We start from the raw sequence: 20,006 nt of genomic DNA on the forward strand, positions 1-20,006 counted from the left end.
TTGCGTCCCTCTCACTTAGCCCCTGATCGTCAGCATCATGATTTGAACATGTGACCTTACAAATTGTGAATAAAAGATGAAAAGGTCTATACCAGCACTTTATTTCATACTTCATGAACATGTGACCTTACAAATTGTGAATAAAAGATGAAAAGGTCTATACCAGCACTTTATTTCATACTTCATGTAACAAATAAGTGATGGCAATCATAATAATATATATACAATCTATTTAATGAAATTTTTTTATTCGTCGTATACTTTATTTCTACAATAAAATGTTTAATCAGTTATAACATGAAACTAGGAGACATGAACAAGAGTAAAAGACAATAATTGTACATAAATTTTATCATATGAGAGAGAAATGGGGTTTAACGTCCACTTGACACAAACTAGGTCATTTCGGGACTAACCTATGGTTCAATTTTATTTCAATAATTCACTAGTGTGTAGGGGTCATTAGCAATGGGAGGAAACCGAAGGACCTGAAGAAAACCCACGAGGTTGAACAGGTGACCCTACTCCTTGTCACGTACAAGTGGGGAATCAAAACCACGGCAGTTGACTCAATGACAGACCTTATGATACAATGCTCACACGCTGACCTTCAGCCATCCAATATTCTCCATCAGTTAACCATTAAATGAAGTGGTATCAACGGACCACTGATATATTAAATATAGATATTATTTTTTATGTTTTCCTTCCACATGATGAAGTGGTAAGTATCCACGGACCAACCTGCAATTTGTATATTTATATCCACGTTATTATTTATCTGTTTTCCATCCACGTGATTTTTTGAGAGTAACAGAACATTTTTTTTCCGTATCATCAACCGATGTAACTTGACACCACAACCACTGTCCTTTATGATATTTTTTTATATCAGTAGAAAGTTTAACGACAGCCGTATGACGTGCTGGTAACGATAATTTTAACTCTTTAGATTCTGAATCAATATCAGTTATATAACATTTTGTTGTTTCTCCTTCAGATGCCTTTTCTCTTCGACCTGAAGAATAAAAAAAATTCATTCAAAAGAATAATCATAGTAGAGAGAGATGAGGTTTAACGTCCATTCGACACAAACTAGGTCATGTCGGGACTAACATATGGTTCAATTTTATTTCAATAATTGTCTTCGAATTAGGGGTCTTCAGCTGCAGGAAGAAACAGGAGGACACAGAGAAAACTCACGACACTGGACAGGTGACCCCACATACAATTGTGAAATCAAAATCAGCCGCTTGATTCAATGAGAGAGAGAGAGAGAGAGAGAGAGAGAGAGAGAGAGAGAGAGAGAGAGATGGGGTTTAACTCCACTCGACACAAACTACCGGTACGTCATTTCTGGACTAACATATGGTTTAATTTTATTTCAATAATTCACTTGCGCAATGGGGTCTTTAGCAGTGGGAGGAAACCGGAGGACCCGCCGGACCCGGAGAAAACCCACGAGGTTGGACAGACGACCCTAGATTTAATGACAGACCTTATGATCTAATGTGCATGTATTAACCATTCAGGCACCCAATCCCTCTCATAGCAGAGAGAGAGAAGTGGGGCTTAATGTTCACACGACACAAACTAGGTCATACTGTGCAATTTTATTTCAATAATTTGTTTGCACGGAGGGGTCTTAATTCAGCTGCAGGAAGAAAACGAAGAACCCAGAGAAAACCCACAACAATGGACAGGTGACCCCACTCCTTGTCACATACAAGCGGGGAATCAAAACCATTCCTCCCTGGAACGTCCGAAACATTACCAACTTGAAAATAACTCTAATATAGGATAATATTGAAAAGAAATTGTAACTTTTTAATTCAGTAAAGAAGAAATGGAGTATATGTACCTGTAAATGTAAAGACTATTTTCGATCTTCCTCGACAACCAATTACCTCCCCATTATAACCTTGACCTTTCTTAAAATGGCTTTTCAGGTTTTCTAATATCTGCAAAACAAATTAACAAGAGAGTGTAATCTTCTAATGGATCCTTCAGATTCCACAGAAGTGAAATGGAAATGTCATTAATGGTATTCTAACAAGACTGTAATTCTAATGTGTTACTTTCAGTTTCCACAGAAACAAAATGAACTGTTAGTAATGGTGTTCTAATCAGGTGAAATTTGGGCTATTCTAACAAGACTCTGTAATTTTCTAATGTTTTACGTTCAGTTTCCACAGAAGCAAAATGGAATGTCATGCATGAAGTTGTAATCGATATTTGGGCTATTTTACGGCAATTAAAGGGAAATATTAATATGACAGCAGTGTATAAGAGAGTAGCCTACAAGGTTTCACTAGTCATTTTCAATCATACAAAATTACATGCTTGATAATATTATATGTTATATCCTTGGATCCCCTGGGGCGTTACACAGTTATATCTGGGTGAAACAGAAAAACAACCATTCTCCATGTTAGAATTCCAATCTCTTTCTTTCTTTTCTCAAAAAGGCAGAAGAACGATAACCTAAGGGAGACAACTAGTGTCAACTTAAGCATAAGGTTTCAGACCACAATGATATAGAATATACCACAATATGCCAATAACGATCTACATGAGCTGATCTGAAGATGATAAAAGATCAGATGTCCAATGAGTACGAGTCGTTTGATCACTTACCATTAAATCATCTGATAAATCAAATATAGAAGTTATTCCTGTCCTTTGTGAAGTTATGTCAACTAAAACATTTTCTTTATCAATCTGAAGGAGAAACAAACAGGATAAATATAACAGAATTGAAAAATGAAACAAAAATGAAATGAGGTTTAACCGGGCTAATGAAGACGGGCATATGCCATACAGTGTGCAATGAGGGAAATTTTGCCCGGTCAGCGGCACAATGGCCTACTCTTATATCAAATTCCAACTGCCAAGGGATTTTTTATTGGCACGCCAATGTGTACACGGAACATTTTCATATGACAAGATTAGAGTAGATTACGGGAAACAACTTGGCACAAACCCATTTGGGAGCCATTGGCTTAAAGCCTGCCCTAAACAGGGATGGACTGGGTAGCTCTGGGCCCTCGGACCAACTGGTATCCTTGGGCCCCTATCGTGGTGAAGAATACGTGACATGACAAGAAAAGAAAACCAACTTGATTCACCTTTTCCACAGCTAACGCATAGATCATTTTTTGTCCTCGGATGCAAAGATAAATTTTAATTTATTTAAGAGGCCCAAGGCCCAGTTTGCCTCTTGCCCTCAATAGAAGTTTTTAGCGCAGAGGTTAGATTTTCTTAGTTCTTAGAATATAAAGGTGTACATATTATAAATACCTTATCGATAAATACTCTTCTATTACTCTTTAATGGAAAACTTCTACTAGATTTCTCTAACCTGCCCTTTAATTGACTGAAAATAAAATTATAAATATAAGGATTGATATGTCATACATGTCATAATATTGTGATATATTCTGGATCATTGTGGTCTGAACCCTTATATTTAAGTCGACACAAGTTGTCTCCCTTATGTTGTAGTTCTTCTGCCTTTTTGAGTAATAAAGAAAGAGATTGGAATTCTAACATGGAGAATGGTTGTTTTTCTGCTTTACCCACATGTAACTTTGTAACACCCCAGGGGATCCAAGGATCTGAATATAACTGAAAAATGTACCTAAGCCTAGGATATTGCCTTAAAGTAGCTAAGTCTCTAACTCAATATCATCCAAAATCTTCAACATTGAAAACACGATTTATTTGTCAAATTAAATCAACATTCATGTTGTGATCTTACCGGCAAAAGATGGGCTTTTGATATCCAATATTTAAGACAAAATAAACATTTTACCATTGGTACACGAATCTTGTACCATAATGCGCTTCAGCCCCAGTTGTATCAAGAGACTCGAGGGACAAGGCTAGACACATTGCACCAAATCAAACGGCGTATGTAGACTGGAATAACCAGACGCTAGAAATTTGCACTCGCTTGAGACTGCTGGCTTATTTCGCCGAACATAACTGATTTGAAATAGGAGTAAAAACGGAAACCATTGAATGAAAATCAGTTTATATACATTCATATTACAGTATTATATGAGTTGCGACCCACTTTTGTCAATTTCTAGGTCCCAAATGTTAGAGATTTAGCTCCTTTAAGTCAAATTAAATGCCCTCTAAGTCTATTATAGTTTGGGCCTTGGCTACAAAACGATTTAAATCAATTTTTATTAAGATTATTACCTGGGTCTAGCAGTACATTCCGCCACTTTCTCTTCTTTTTTGGGCCTAAAAGGAATTAAAAAAACATAAAAGAATATACAAAATCATCTGATAATTTAGCCTGCGAAATTCCAACTGTCAAGGGTTCTTTTATGTCCACGTCAATGTGTACACAGGACTTTGGTTTTTCGTCCCATCCGAACGACTGTACATTGTCCCAAATACCTTGGTTTGTCATCCCATCCATATGACTAGACACTGTTGCCATACCCTCCATCCTGCACCAATTACAAGGAACTTTCTAAACAATTCATAATTTTTTTAAGTTTACTAAAATTTTACTTACATCTTAGAATGTCCTGTTATTCTCACCATTATTTCTTTTCCAACTTGATAATCACTGAACGGATGATGGCCCTGAAATATCAATAATATTACTCTAAAATCAAAAACTTCCATCTTTAGAAATATCAATAATATTACTCGACAATAAAAAAACCTTCCATCTTAATAATTACTGAATGGATGGTGACCCTGAAATATCAATAATATTACTCTATAATCAGCAATAAAGAAAATATTCCAGTGGCCATAGTGGCCATTATCAACCCCTAGGATTATGCTTACTGGTACTTTCAAATTATTTATATCATCTGATTAACTTATATATGACACTCTCTTGTTTATATCATCAGATTAACTTTTTTATATCAACTGATTAACTTATATATGGCACTCTCTTATTTATATCATCTGATTAACTTGTTTATATCATCTGATTAACTTGTTTATATATCATCTGATTAACTTGTTTATATATCATCTGATTAACTTGTTTATATCATCTGATTAACTTGTTTATATCTGATAAACTGTTTATATCAACTGATTAACTTAGTATATACTAAACAGAATCAAACCATTTTTGGACTAGCAATCATTTTAAAGAACTGACTTCCAAAACATTCCCTCTGATGTTGACCAGCATCTTAAAGATTTACCAAACATTTATATATGGCATTCTCTGGTTTATATCATCACACTACCTTAGTAAATACTGAATCACTGGTAATTTTAAAGAACCAACTTCCGAAATATTGTAGTTTACCATTCCCTCAAATGTCGGTCAATGGCTTTAAAAATGACAATCTGATTAAAATACAGATCTATATTTCGTTTCTTTTTTTTATACTTTCGATGGCCTACACGGCATGAAGATCTGACCAGTTGTAGCTATAGGTCGCGTCAGAGGTCATATGAGTGGCTTTTGACCCTATGACGTCAGACATTTGATTAACCAATCAGCATTGATGTTACTAGTGGATTACCCACAGTTCTGTGCAAAATACGCCTAAAGCTCGCTGTAACAGACCGTTTCATTGGTTATTCCCTCACATCATTCAGAACACATAAATGATAACTCTTCAAGATCCTAGTGTAGTAAAGAAATTTTGAACTATAAAAACGAAACGAAATAGGATCTGTGTTTTAATCATATTGTAAAAATGAGTACTTACATCTTGTATAGTATCCACCATATTTGTACAGTGAACTCGACCAGGTTTTCCTTCTATATCTAGATACATGATAGTAGGATGTATCTGTTTTACTTTCGCTTTATAAACACCACCAATAGATAAATATAATTTATTCTTTTTATCTTTACTTTTACTTGGTGTTGATGATTTGATTTGATGTAAATGTGTCAAAGCTATCAAATTTTCATTATATACACTGAAATTAGAATATATTAGAATTAATTATTTCAGTCAGAATTTCTATATTAATGCATTAAAGCTTGGGTCACTGATTATATTAAACTGAAATATATTATTTCAATCAGATTTCCCACTTTCGTGCTTGAAGGGGCACTATGGAAGATTAGATAAAGAGCTGGAAGTTAATAACTAAATAATGTAAATGGAATATGCTCAAAATTTCAATCAAATTGCTCCACACTGAACCCAGATATTAGCTTTTGAATTTTAGGCCTAGCCTCGACCATCATTACTGACGTTGGTACGATAAGAAACATAGTCAAGATTATCAATTTTTGGATTTAATCATCAATGAGCGTTGAACAGCAGATCGGATTCTAATCCAGTAAATATCGTAGGCTAGCGATGACATCCAGAGTTGATTATGGTCTGGATAAGTTAATTAATGTCTAATTAATAATTTAGATAACATTTCAGGCCTAAGAAAGACATGGAATAAGCAGATTTAGCTCATAATGTTCTTATCTGGAGAGCATGCACAATAAATACTTTTGGTGTAGACTGGAATAACCAGACGCTAGAGATAGCCATTCCATTGAGACATGTGGCGTATTTCGCCAAACATAACATTAATATAGTTATTGCGACCCATTTGTGTCAATTTCTAAGTCTCAAATATTAGTGATTTAGCTCCTTTAAATAAACCAAATATCTTATATATTATTTATTCATATTGTTTTAATATAAATAATTATATACTACTGTACCTGTGTATTTTAACATGAATATTCTGTTTAACTGGATATAAATCTAATTCATTTATACAATTTATAGTCTGGAAAATAAACAAATCAACAGTGAGTCTGATATCTCCTGTCTCATCCAGAAATAAACAAGTCAATAGTGAGCCTGAGTCTCCTGTCTCAATCTCAAAATAAACAGATGACACTAATTCAACTAAGCAGAAAATAAAAAGTTATCGTGTCCCAAAACATTGACATATCAAAATGCTTATCTCTGTTTAGCCTAAGCAGAAATTGTTCATCATCCAACACAGTCAAGGTATACAACCAATAACCAGTTTGAATATTCCACCTCAAACAAAAGTAGAGTTATCATGGTCCAAAATGAATGACGACAGATAAACCCATTTTTAATAGTCCCCTGGTATCTTCCATATGGGCAGGAGATGGGAGTTTAACATTCACCATAACATTGATATATGAACTGATACAAGCCAACAGTGAGGCTGATGTCCCCCGCCGAAATAGGAAAATAATTAGAGGACACATATAAATTTATCACAAATTATCTTTTACAAAGTATTGAACAATCAAACAGTATATCTTTACTTATAGTCTAACAATCAAAGTAGGAGAGTTATTGTTTTCCAAAGTCTCGACCAATCAAATTGCGTATCGCTCTGCTTACCCTGAGCAGAAAATGCTCATTATCAAACTTAGTCAAGGTATTACTGTAATGAAACTATACACCAAGTTTCATCAATCTCACTTAATTAGAACTAAAGTTATCGTGTCCCAAAGCATCAACCAATCAAATTGCTTATCTCTGCTTACCCTAAGCGGAAAATGCTCATCTTCGAACTCCATCAAGGCATTGGACCTAATCAACACATACACCAAGTTTGAACATTCTAGCTCAATTAGGAAGAGAGTTATCGTGCCCCAAAGTATCAACCAATCAAATTGCTTATCTCTGCTTACCCTAAGCGGAAAATGCTCATCTTCGAACTCCATCAAGGCATTGACCTAATAAACACATACACCAAGTTTGAACATTCTAGCTCAATTAAAAGTTATCGTGTCCCAAAGCATCAACCAATCAAATTGCTTATCTCTGCTTACCCTAAGCGGAAAATGCTCATCTTCGAACTCCATCAAGGCATTGACCTAATCAACACATACACCAAGTTTGAACATTCTAGCCCAATTAGGAAGAGAGTTATCGTGTCCCAAAGCATCAACCAATCAAATTGCTTATCTCTGCTTACCCTAAGCGGAAAATGCTCATCTTCGAACTCCATCAAGGCATTGACCTAATAAACACATACACCAAGTTTGAACATTCTAGCTCAATTAGGAAGAGAGTTATTGTGTCCCAAAAAGTGTGACGGACAGACAGACAGACAGACGGACAGACAGACGGACGAACCCATTTTAATAGTCCCCTGCTTTCTTCGAAAGGCGGGGGACAATAAATGAAATGGGGTTTACCGCCATACTGTTCTACATTGACTACTAATGAAGACTAGCATAGAGTGGGCTATGGGGCAGATTGTGCCCGGACAGCTGCACTACAACCTAATCTTATATCAAATTTCAACTTCAAGGGTTCTTTTACGTGCATACCAATGTATAAAAGGGGGCTTGTTTTTTTTTTCATACCATCCAGATGACTAGACACTTTTCCTTCAGAGAGAGAAATGGAGTTTAACGTCCACCCGACACAGACTAGGTCATTTTAGGACTAACATATGGTTCAATTTTATTTCAATAATTCGCTTGCCCATAGTGGTCTTTAGCAGTGGGAGGAAACTGGACGACCCGGAGAAAACCCACAAGGTTGGACAGGCGACCCTACTCCTTGTCACGTACAACCAGGGAATCGAAACCACGCCGGCTGACTCAATGACAGGCCTTATGATACAGCGTGCACGTGCTAACCATTCGACCATCCAACCCCCCCCCATTCCTTCCTTCAAGATATATTGATAAGTAATACGAGTAGGAAGCTGTATATACCTGCTTTTCATTTAAGATATACTGAACTCTAAAGGTGAGTTATTAATCTAATTTAAAATACTTACATGTTTAGTGGGAACGTATGCCATTGAACCTAGAGCTTTACCTCGTAAAGATACCATATAATAATTAGAATTAACTTGTAGAACTTCAGCTGGTATATTCTCATCAACATTTAACTGAGATACAAGAAAACATATATCACATTATTTAGAATTAGTATGCACATAATCACTTCGTTGAAATGGTTATATTCATTAATATGCATAAAGTAAAAACCGAAGGAAATGAAATGGGTTTAACATCCTACTGTTCTGCTCCGACTGGGCTAATGAAGATCGATATACACCATACAGTGTGCTATAAGGGAAATTTGTAACGGACAGAGGCACTACGGCCTACTCTTATTTCTAATGTCAACAGCCAAGGGATCTTCTACATGCAGGTGTAGACGGAACTCAGTTTTCCGTCCCATCCAAATGACTCAATGGCAGAACTTATAATCTAAAGTGCATGTGTTAAACCATTCGCCCACCCTCCCCCCCATCCAACTCTCGGATCTTTCATGTGTTATCAGATGTAAATAAAAGTTCAGTACCTGGTGAGAGAGAGAGACATGGGGTTTAACGTCCATTAGACACAAACTATATCATTTCAGGACTGACATATGGTTGAATTTTTTATTTCAATAATTCGTTTGGGCATAGGGGTCTTTGGCAGTGGGAGAAAACTGGCAGTACCTGATGATCTTTCATGGGTTATCAAAAATATAAATGTTCAGTACCTGTTGAATTTGATCTTCGGTTTCACTGTTTTTCATGGCTGCTACTATAGATTGATCTAATGAGAGATCTATTCGTTGTTTTATCATATCTATAGATAATACGACACCCAATACTTTATCTCCTACTACTGGTTTTATATCTATAAATAAACATCATTTTACAACACAATCATCTCAAATAAACATACCTCATTCATCAGTTTACAACACAATCATATCAAATAAACATACCTCATTCATCAGTTTACAACACAATCATATCAAATAAACATACCTCATTCATCAGTTTACAACACAGTCATTTCAAATGGAATGCAACAGGGTTTAAGGCAAACTTTTCTGCATCTACCCATGTTATAGTGCATACATTGTACCTATGAGGGAAAATTTTGCTTGTATAGCAGCACAATGCGGTACTTTACTTTAAATTCCTACATCCAAGGGTTCTTTTATTGCACGCCAATGTATACACAGGGCTTCCTTTTTTTTGTCTCATCCAAATGACTAGACAGCTGTCCTTGTCAGGCCCTCCGTCCTGCACCACTGACAAGCGGAAACCATGTAGGAAAATCCAGGGATCAAACACGCGACCTCCAGGCTAGTGAGTCAGCGTCTTAGCCACCTAGCCACCGTGGCTCACACTGAGAATAGAACTTAATTACTATCTAAGAGTTTTTTAAACAACGACCAAAGTTTATATACTTACCATATAATATATGATGATTTATAAATGTAAGCAATGACCAAAGTTTATATACTTACCATATAACATATGATGATTTATAAAAGCTGATAAACCATTAGACATATTACATGATATACCATCGGTAGTTATATCAGTTACTACAGCTGTTACTACTGATCCTACTGGTATCTGTTTCATCTTAGATAATAAACCTATAAAATATATCAATACATTTCTCGATTATAGATTCTAGTTACATCACATGCTCAAAAGACAACAAATTCCCTTTTGGATATGAAACAGGGAGATGGCTATGAGATAGAGAGAGAGAGAGAGAGAGAGAGAGAGAGAGAGCCTGCAGCGATCAAACCTGCCACCTTCAGGCTAGCGTCTAGCGAGTCGGTATCTTACCCACTTAGCCACCGTGGCTCCCCCCCACACACTCAAATCTGTACGATATATTTTAAATGAAATAAGTAGAAAAAGTGAGAGAGAGAAAATTGGGTTTAACGTCCACTCGACACAAATTAGGTCATTTCTGGACTAACATAAAGTTCAATTTTATTTCAATAAATCACTTGTGCGTAGGGGTCCTTTCGCAGTGGGAGGAAACCAGAGGAACCAGAGAAAACCCACGAATATGGACAGGCGACTCTACTCCTTGTCACGTATGAGCGGGGAATCAATACCGCATCACTTGACTCAATGAGAGACCTTATGATAAGGCGCGCACGTGCTTACCATTCGGCCATCCAAGCCCCTATTGGGATTAAACTCGGGGAAACTCCTGATTAGTGAACCAGCACCAAACACAATTTTTGTGAGATGGTTTAAAGATGCATTACGTAAGATTTAAATAAAGAGCTGGTCATTCTTGCAATGAAAAATGAATATATTGAAAATTTCATTCAAATTACTCTACTGGGAGCAAAGATAGTAGCTTTTGAAAGTTTGATTAAATGTGTGCATTAAATGCAACCTAAAGAAAGACCTGCAATATAAGAAAAAAAAAGACAATTACCTCCCATAGATTGACCAGCACTCAATACTTTAGTAACCATTTCTTTATTTTCTAAATATAATTTCATCAATATGGCTGCTTTATCTGATGATCGGGGAAAACAATGTCTGGTTAACATGGACCCAACAAATGTTCTCTTATCTGTATCAAGGTAGGTAACTCTAACTACTATACTCTGACCAACATGGATATAGTTGGTAATTTCTTCATACGGTAAATAATTATCTGACGCTACCTGTTCATAAACAAATACAGATTACCAATACAAAATCATGATTTTTGTGACCTTCATCCATAGGCATGCCAAAGTGGTGTATCTCTATCAGTGGAAGACTTAAAAAGTGGCTCTAGGCTACTCCACTTATAAGTCCCTTCTCGATCCCCAACCCTCAAGACTAGAGGAAGTCGAGGATTATGGCGGTTGTTTTAAGACCACAGTGCATGAAACAAAGACTTATGGCAGTGAATATTATACACCAACAGATCTTCAGGCCACTCGACATAAACTAGGTCATTTCGGGACAAACATATGGTTCAATTTTATTTCAATAATTCACTGGCGCATAGGGGTCTTCAGCAGTGGGAGAAAACCGGAGGACCCGGAGAAATCCCTCGAGGTTGGATAGGCGAACCTATTCCATGTCACGTACAACTGGGGGAATCGAAACCACAAAATGAAATGGTGTTTAACTTTCTACTGTTCTGCTCCTACTGGGCTAATGAAGACAGGGCACTAAGCATAACCTTGTATCAAGTGATCTGTCAGTAAACAATAATGCTAATCCGTTCGTAAGAAATATAAATGTATTGTACAAACATTGTAAAGTTGTAATAGAGAGAGAGAGAGAAATGGGGTTTAACGTCCACTCGACACAACTAGGTCATTTCGGGACTAACATATGGTTTAATTTTATTTCAATAATTCGCTTGCGCATAGGGGTCTTTAGCAGTGGGAGGAAACCGGAGGACCCGGAGAAAACCCACGAGGTTGGACAGGCGACCCTACTCCTTGCCACGTACAACCGGGGATTTGAAACCACGCCAGTCGACTCAATGGCAGACTTTATGATACAGCGCGCGCACGCTAACCATTTAGCCATCCAACCCCCCTGTAAAGTTGTAATATGATCAATGTTATTTAATCTCTTATTTTTCTGTGTTGCTAAAGATTTAGATAAAGAGCTGGACATTCTTGCTACAATAGTTCAAAAATAGATAATGAAAAATGAATATAATGAAAATTTCATCCAAATTACTTAATTCTATGCAAGGTTCTGAGTTTTTGAAGTATGCAGCATGGACTGTTTATTATTGTAGCTACAGTACTTGACGATCGAGACGAAGTCTTGATTATCTATTTTATCGTTAAACACTTCAATGGCATCAGATGTTATAGAGAGTTAATTATGGGCTTATCATGTTTAACAAATGTTTAAATAATTTATATAACATTCGAAGCCAGAAAAAAAAACCTTCAGTAGGCTGATTTATCTCTTACATAATGCATCTTTAATTATTAGAAATACAGATACGGGTAGAAATGCAAAAAAATCTGAAGAATTGCATGAAGGGTCTTTATGATTGCTATTTGAAGCTTCTTTATTTCTTACAAGTTATGGGCCTAAGGCCTAAATTATCTACATACTTACCTTCATTGGAATGAGACCACCTAATCCACCAGTTAATGTAAAGAATATTCCATACTCTACTATATTCTTGACTACAGCTGGTAATATCATATCTTTCTGTAAAATATTCATACACACTGTCATCTTAATATCATTCACTTATGATTCACGCCGGAAAATCGCGATGAACTTTCTAAACCAAAGCAGGGATCGAACATGTGACCTACAAGCTAGCGAGCCAGCGTATTACCCACTTAGCCACCGTGGCTTCTTGACTAATAAAAAATATACACCATTATTAGTTGGGTTTTGTGTATTCAGTAGTGGTGGATATTAGAAATGGTATATTAGTCCGGTTTTCACACGAGAAGTGGCATCTTTTACAATTACTGACTATTGTATAATTAATGACTAGTGTATAATTCTCAACTTACGGATATTTCTGTAAAATCTGTTGGTATAATGTCATTTTCTGTCTGTTTTAATAAAGATGGTTTCATGGATACAATCTAATACAGGGTCAAGGACTTATTAAAGATTTAATAAAACTTTTAATCCTTATAAAACATATAGAAATAGATTTTACTAAAAATAAACACACTTATATGGATATACAACTTCTGAATTTTATTAACATGCTACACATAAGTTTTTGCTTGATAACGATACCTGTATGTGTATTGAAACGTAACAGGTTAAAACAATTCGCTTGATAACGATACCTGTATGTGTATTGAGACGTAGCATTTTAATAAATTTCAGAAGTAGTATATCCATGTAAGTGTTTTTATTTTTAACAGTAGTGTTATCAATAGCTATATTTAGTTACAATAAGGCAAACAATTTTGAGTAAATTCTTAACTTAAAAGTCTGAGAATGATTTGTGAAACTGGGACCTGATATTCTAGAAAACATGCATACCCTGCGTTGAAGAAACAATCTGGAAATGAATGTTCAGTTTATTATTACCCACAAAATGAGCTTCAGTTTTATAGGGTACAGCCATCGTTTATTTACTGTCTGTTGTCGTTCGACCAGATAGTGAAATAAAATGAAATGGGGTTTAACGTCTTACTGTTCTGCTCCTAAACTGGACTAATGAAGACGGGCATACGCCATACAGTGTGCTATGAGGGAAATTTTGCCTGGACAGCGACACTATGGCCTACTCTTATATCAAATTCCAACTGTCAAGGCAGGGTTCCCGCGGCTTCGTCAAACATTTTTTCAAGGATATTCAAGGATAAATATACGTCAAATTCAAGGATTTTCAAGGCCATTTTTTAGCCTAAAGTTACAATTTTTCATCTTAAAAATAACCAAAACTTTACCAACTATCGTTATAAAACTTCTAATCTAAACAGGATTTTCATATCAACTTACTATTATTACCAATTTGAAACAAAATTAAGTATCTCAACTGAATTTCAAGGATATTTTCCTATTTCTGCGAAATTCAAGGATATTCAAGACCTTGAAAATGAAATTTTAAATTTAAGGATATTCAAGGATTTTCAAGGACCGCGGGAACCCTACTGTCAAGGGATCTTTAACGCTCCATGAATGTGTACACTGGGTTTTTCGTCCCATCCGACCGACTAGACAGCTGTCCTTGTCAGGCCCTCCGTCCTGCATCACTGAAGAGGGGGAACCACGACGGAAAATCTGGATGAACTTTCTCAGCCAATGCAGGGATCGAACACCCGACCTCCAGGCGTTTCAGACATCCAGGCAACAACTGTCACAGGATCCCAGTGTATAGGCTGCGAAACAGTAAGGAACTCGATGGATTTAGAAACAAAAGCTTATCAGGGCAATGGCCACAGATGAAAACTAAAAGGATACAATTTTATTGGTACATCTAAAATGTACAACCCGCTCTAAGATATCTCCTTCTTGTAAAGATTCCCATAATACATCACACAAATCATCAAAATCGGCTAAATGAGCTTTATACAAGATGGCGTCTTTACCGGTTGATGTGTCAGATACTATCATTAACTCTTGTCTTTTACTCTTTATTTTACACTCAACAATCTAAAAAAACAAAATACGTTGAGTAAAAACAAAGTAAGTTGATTATGAACAAAATCAGTTGATTAGAAACAAAATCAGTTGATTAGAAACAAAATAAGTTGATTATAAACAAAAAAATCACAAATTGTTCATAAAAAAACAAAAGAATCTAACTGCCATACGAAACACAGAGCTACTACTCAAACTGAATAAAATGGTGTTTTATGTCCTAATTTTCTATATCAACAGGGTTAATGAAATGAAATGAAATGGGGTTTAACGTCCTACTGTTTTGCTCCAACTGGGCTAATGAAGGCGAGCATGCCCATACAATGTGCTATGAGTGAATACAGCCTTTATTATTACAAATTCCAACTATCATGGGTTCTTTTTACTTGCATGCTAATGTGTACATGGGAGCTTGGTTTTTTGTCACTGTCCTATTCTGGTTGCCAGTCCTGCACCCACTGTCTCAGGGGAACTATCTCAACCAACACTGGAATCAAAATCCGGACCCCCTGGTTAGTGGGTCACTCACTGAACCACTGTGACACAATCAACAGGTTTAATGAAGATTGGTGTATACGAAATGAAGGATTCTATGACGAAGATTTTGCAGCGACGTAGTTGTATCAAAGAGCTTTTATCTTAGGCTATTTTGTTTATAAATCTCCAAGAAACAAGAGGATAAGTGTTCTTTCAGCAATCTATTTGATTGTCTGATAGTAAATTACCTTTCCTGCTTCAAAATCATCAGGTACTGATGTATCTCTCTCTTTTAACTTTCGATCCTTTTGTCGAGGACCTTTCTGAAATAAGTGAACAGTAAATCTGTAAGCTTCTAGTAAAATCTTAGAAACGAATTAAATGAGGTTTAATGTCTGACCTTTCTGTACCAACTATACAGTATATTATACGGACATTATGCATAGACAACAGTTCAATCTTAATCAGGGACGTGGTAACCAGTGATTATGCACAGGCCTGGAAATATCGGTTTTACATGTACCTGACAAAATGTCAGACACTAATGAAATAGTACCTGACATTTCCAACTTAGTGCCGGACATGCATTAATAATATCAATAAATCAGCGCCGGACAAAATGACAGGCACCAGAGGTTTAGTGCCTGATAAAGCCTGAATCTGTGCCTGACATTGTCAGTGACAGGTGCCTTATTTCCAGGCTTGATTATGCATGCGGAACAAGATTCAATGGGGGGAACAAAAACTCTATATATATTTCGTTAGTGGTGATTGGCTGTGTGAAAAATGCAGAGTAGATTTGAAACACAGAATATATTTGACATCGGTTGAGCATATCATTATGATTATAGCGTTGAAACAGGCTTTTTGTCCATTTGAGAGGGGATGGGAAATGTCTGTTAAAGAGATGAATACACTGTACAATCCTGGACCTGCAATGATACCGTCCACTCGACACAAACTAGGTCATTTCGGGACTAACATGATTCATTTATATTTCAATAATTAGCTTGCGTGTAGGGGTCTTAAGTAGTGGGAGGAAACCAGAGGTTTCTGGAGAAAACCCACGTACAAGGAGTTGACTCAATGACAGACATTATGATTCAACGTGCATGCGCTAACCATTCAGCCATCCAACCCCCATATTTTCCAAACAGTTGAAGAAAAATTGTTGCCATGGTAAATATACAACCACTTAGGTAAATCATTTCTCCGTAACCAAGGAACTAACTCATACAGTTAATACTTACTCTAAATGATAAAACTATCTTATTAGTTTCTTCATCATAATTCTTCACTCGACATCGTACAACTTGACCCAAATAAAACACCTTCTCAGGCTGTTCAATCTTTTCTTCACTAAGTTCAGAGAGAGGTACCCAACCCTATAAAATAACAATATCAATTTATAAAAAAACAACAATGTCTGGTCTTTGTATGGAGTTAACTTCATATTTCTCAAATACCTTTTTTTTTTTAAATCAAAAAAATTTTCATTTCACAAAACAAATGAGCACATCAAATTAAGTCGAATTTAGAAATAAAGAACTATCATAGACAATGTAAAACACAATGACAAAACATTCAGCCATTTTGCCTGCCACAGAGTTATCTATTTTCAGCGTTTTTACTGAGATTCTTAATATGTCGAGGTACCAGGGCATTTTATACTTGACAGTTTATCAGTACCTGTAACCTACCTTAATATTATTATAGAATGTGACTAATACACCTGTATTATCAATCATAGCTATAAACCTGTCTATAACCTACCTTAATATTATAATAGAATGCGACCTGTACACCTCTGTTGTTAATCATAGTTATAAACCCACCTATAACCTACCTTGATATTAACCTACCTGTATCATTAATCATATCTATAACCTACCTTGATATTATTATAGAATGCGACCAGTACACCTCTGTTGTTAATCATGGCTATAAATCCATCTATCTCTAGATGTTTATGTATCTGACTATTATCGTGTATAGTTGGTAGTTTAGTATTGACAAGAGATTTCTTGTTCGTTAATATAACTTTATTATCCTTTATATCCACTGATAAAACCTGAAAAATAAAAAAATATACTCAAACATTCTTTTTAGAAATGAAATGATATGATACAGGGATTAACATACTACTAATTACTGCCCCAACTTTTCTGCGGTGTACTTTGAGTGAAATTGTGCCAAGACAGTGGCATACAGCCTACTTTTATTTTGAATTCCAACTGTCAACGGTTTTTTATCATGCACACCAATGTGTACACAGAATCCTGTTTTTTTTTTTATGGCATCGTAGTTACTAGATGCTACTTATTGATAGCCCAACACTGGGGTTAAACCCGGGCCCTCGGGTTATTAGTAAATGAAATGAAATAGGGTTTAACGTCATACTGTTCTACTCCGAACTGGGCTAATGATGACGGACATACGCCATACAGTGTGCTATGAGGGAAAATTTTGCCCAGACAGCGGCACTACAGCCTACGCTTATATCGAATTCCAACTGCCAAGGGATCTTTTACGTGCATTCAAAGGTATACACGGGACCTTGGTTTTTCGTATCATCCAAAGGACTAGACAGCTGTCCTTGTCAGGCCCTCCGTCCTGCATCACTGACAAGGGGGAACCACACCAGAATATCTGGATGAACTTTCTCGGCCAATGCAGGGATGGAACACCTGACCTCCAGATTAGCGAGCCAGTGTCTTACCCACTTAGCCACCGTGATCCCCCTCGGGTAATTAAGCCAGCAACTTAACACATTCAACCACTGCAGCTCCCAATATTGAAAATAATTAAAGAGATACTTAAACAATAATTTTAATTGAAAAGATCAGTTAAAGATGCATTATGTAAGAGCTAAATCTTCCTAATGCAGGTATTTTCTTTTGGCTTCCAATGTTATATAAATCATTATCTAGACATTTATTCACATGATCAACACTCTAGGCCATCGGATGACTTCTATTTGGAATGGATTAGAACCCTCTCGCTATTTCATAATTTATAAAATTGACAATTGAGACTTTGCTTATTACTGTAGCCATGGTACTTGACAAACAAGACTATCTTGTAAAACCTTCAAACACTCATAACTTTGCACAGATTAAAGTAATTTAAATGAATTTTATTTTTCCATGAACTATGTATCAATTATGATAGCAAGAATGGACAGCTCTTTATCTAAATCTGACATAATGCATCTTTAACAGATTTTAACAATCTAGACCTTTCTTATTCTACTCACCCTGCATTCTAACTCATCACCTTCTGTAAATTTTTTACTGGGATTTTTTAAAGGAATATCAGCCATATGTAGAGCAGGTATCAGACCCTTTAAATTACCTAGTTTAACTACTAATACTGTATCTTTAACAAACTTCACCTCAACCTAATCATACAATAAAAATAATATTATATAAAATGAAAATGAAATGAAATGGAGTTTAATGTCCTACTGTTCTACTCCAACTGGGCTAATGAAGACATACACCATACAGTGTGCTATGAGGGTAATGTTGCCCGACAGCAGCGCTATGGCCTACTCTTATATCGAATTCCAACTGCCAAGGGATCTTTTACGTGCACGCCAATGTGTACACAGGACCTCGGTTTTCGTCCCATCTGAATGACTAGACAGCTGTCCTTGTCAGGCCCTCTGTCCTGCATCCCTGACAGGGGGGAACCACAAAGCAAAACCTAGAGGAACTTTCTCAGCCAATGCAGGGATTGAACACCTGACCTCCAGACTAGAGAGCCAGCGCATACCAACTTAGCCAAGTGTACACAGATCATTGGTTTTTCGTCCAATCCAAATGACTTGACACAGTCCTCGCCAAACCCTCTATTCTGCACCCACTGACAAAGTGAAACTGTGGAACTTTATTGGCCAACACTGGGAGCGAACCATCGAGGCTCCCTGGTTGAATTACAATGCTCAAATACGCTTAAAGGCTCAATACCACTCTTGTTGTAACTGAATAATATGTCCCAAACTTTATTCTGGCCAACAAATTGTACTATTTTACAACATTCCAATTAATTGATGATACAAATTTCACCTTAACACACCTAATTTAAAAAATTGGAAAAATTCAACTAAATGATTTGAAAAGCCTGACGTAAAGCTTTTCAAATGTGACTTGGATTTAAAAATAATTTTGAACCCTCTGGACAAGTAAAATAGGATTTAATGGATAATTTACACAACAGGTACAACACTAACACATCTAGTACTTAGAATAAGTTTTATTTTTATTTTCTGGAGCTGTCAAGCCAGCAAGAGTGTTATTGTCCCTTTAAATCATGAAATAATATCGGAAATAATGTAAATAATGAAATATATATAATTATATTCATCAAATAATTATTGCATGTTTTTAATGTTTGTATATTGCACGGTTTAACAGAAATATTACCTTATAAATGGAACCGGGGACTATATCTCTTATTTTAATAAATGGTACATCAATAATACTCCTAAAATAAAACAAATTATATATAAAATGATATTGTACATCTAGAATAATCCTAAAATAGATTATATATGGAATGATATGGTACATCTATAATACTCCTAAAATAAATTATATATGGAATGATATGGTACATCTATAATACTCCTAAAATAAATTATATATGGAATGATATGGTACATCTATAATACTCCTAAAATAGATTATATATGAAATGGTACGTCTATAATACTC

General features: G+C 35.9%; 1 protein-coding gene across 1 annotated transcript; it reads right to left on the reverse strand.

Moving 5' to 3' along the window:
• Positions 1 to 258: 258 nt before the first annotated feature.
• On the reverse strand, positions 259 to 18,682 carry LOC126815876 (protein RRP5 homolog). Its single transcript, XM_050541887.2, has 19 exons — positions 18,545 to 18,682; positions 17,180 to 17,359; positions 16,539 to 16,673; positions 15,537 to 15,611; positions 14,632 to 14,823; positions 13,221 to 13,295; positions 12,808 to 12,903; positions 11,159 to 11,393; positions 10,215 to 10,349; positions 9,453 to 9,592; positions 8,734 to 8,847; positions 6,674 to 6,741; positions 5,706 to 5,922; positions 4,535 to 4,605; positions 4,210 to 4,254; positions 3,301 to 3,376; positions 2,638 to 2,721; positions 1,862 to 1,961; positions 259 to 1,018 (listed from the first exon to the last, which is right to left on the reverse strand). The coding sequence occupies exons 1-19, from the start codon at positions 18,608 to 18,610 to the stop codon at positions 774 to 776; spliced, it is 2,349 nt and encodes a 782-aa protein (XP_050397844.1). The 5' UTR covers positions 18,611 to 18,682; the 3' UTR covers positions 259 to 773.
• Positions 18,683 to 20,006: the final 1,324 nt, after the last annotated feature.

Source organism: Patella vulgata, chromosome 3 (genome assembly GCF_932274485.2).
Source record: "Patella vulgata chromosome 3, xgPatVulg1.2, whole genome shotgun sequence".
Taxonomy (NCBI): Eukaryota; Metazoa; Mollusca; class Gastropoda; family Patellidae; genus Patella; species Patella vulgata.

Excerpts from the sequence above, each read along its gene's own strand:
- LOC126815876 (XM_050541887.2), bottom strand. The coding sequence starts at position 18,610 with ATGGCTGATATTCCTTTAAAAAATCCCAGTAAAAAATTTACAGAAGGT. Across the intron at positions 15,612-16,538 it reads AGATAGTTTTATCATTTAGA|AAAGGTCCTCGACAAAAGGA; the intron begins GTAAGTATTAAC and ends CACTTATTTCAG. Across the intron at positions 1,962-2,637 it reads ATTTATCAGATGATTTAATG|ATATTAGAAAACCTGAAAAG; the intron begins GTAAGTGATCAA and ends TTTGTTTTGCAG.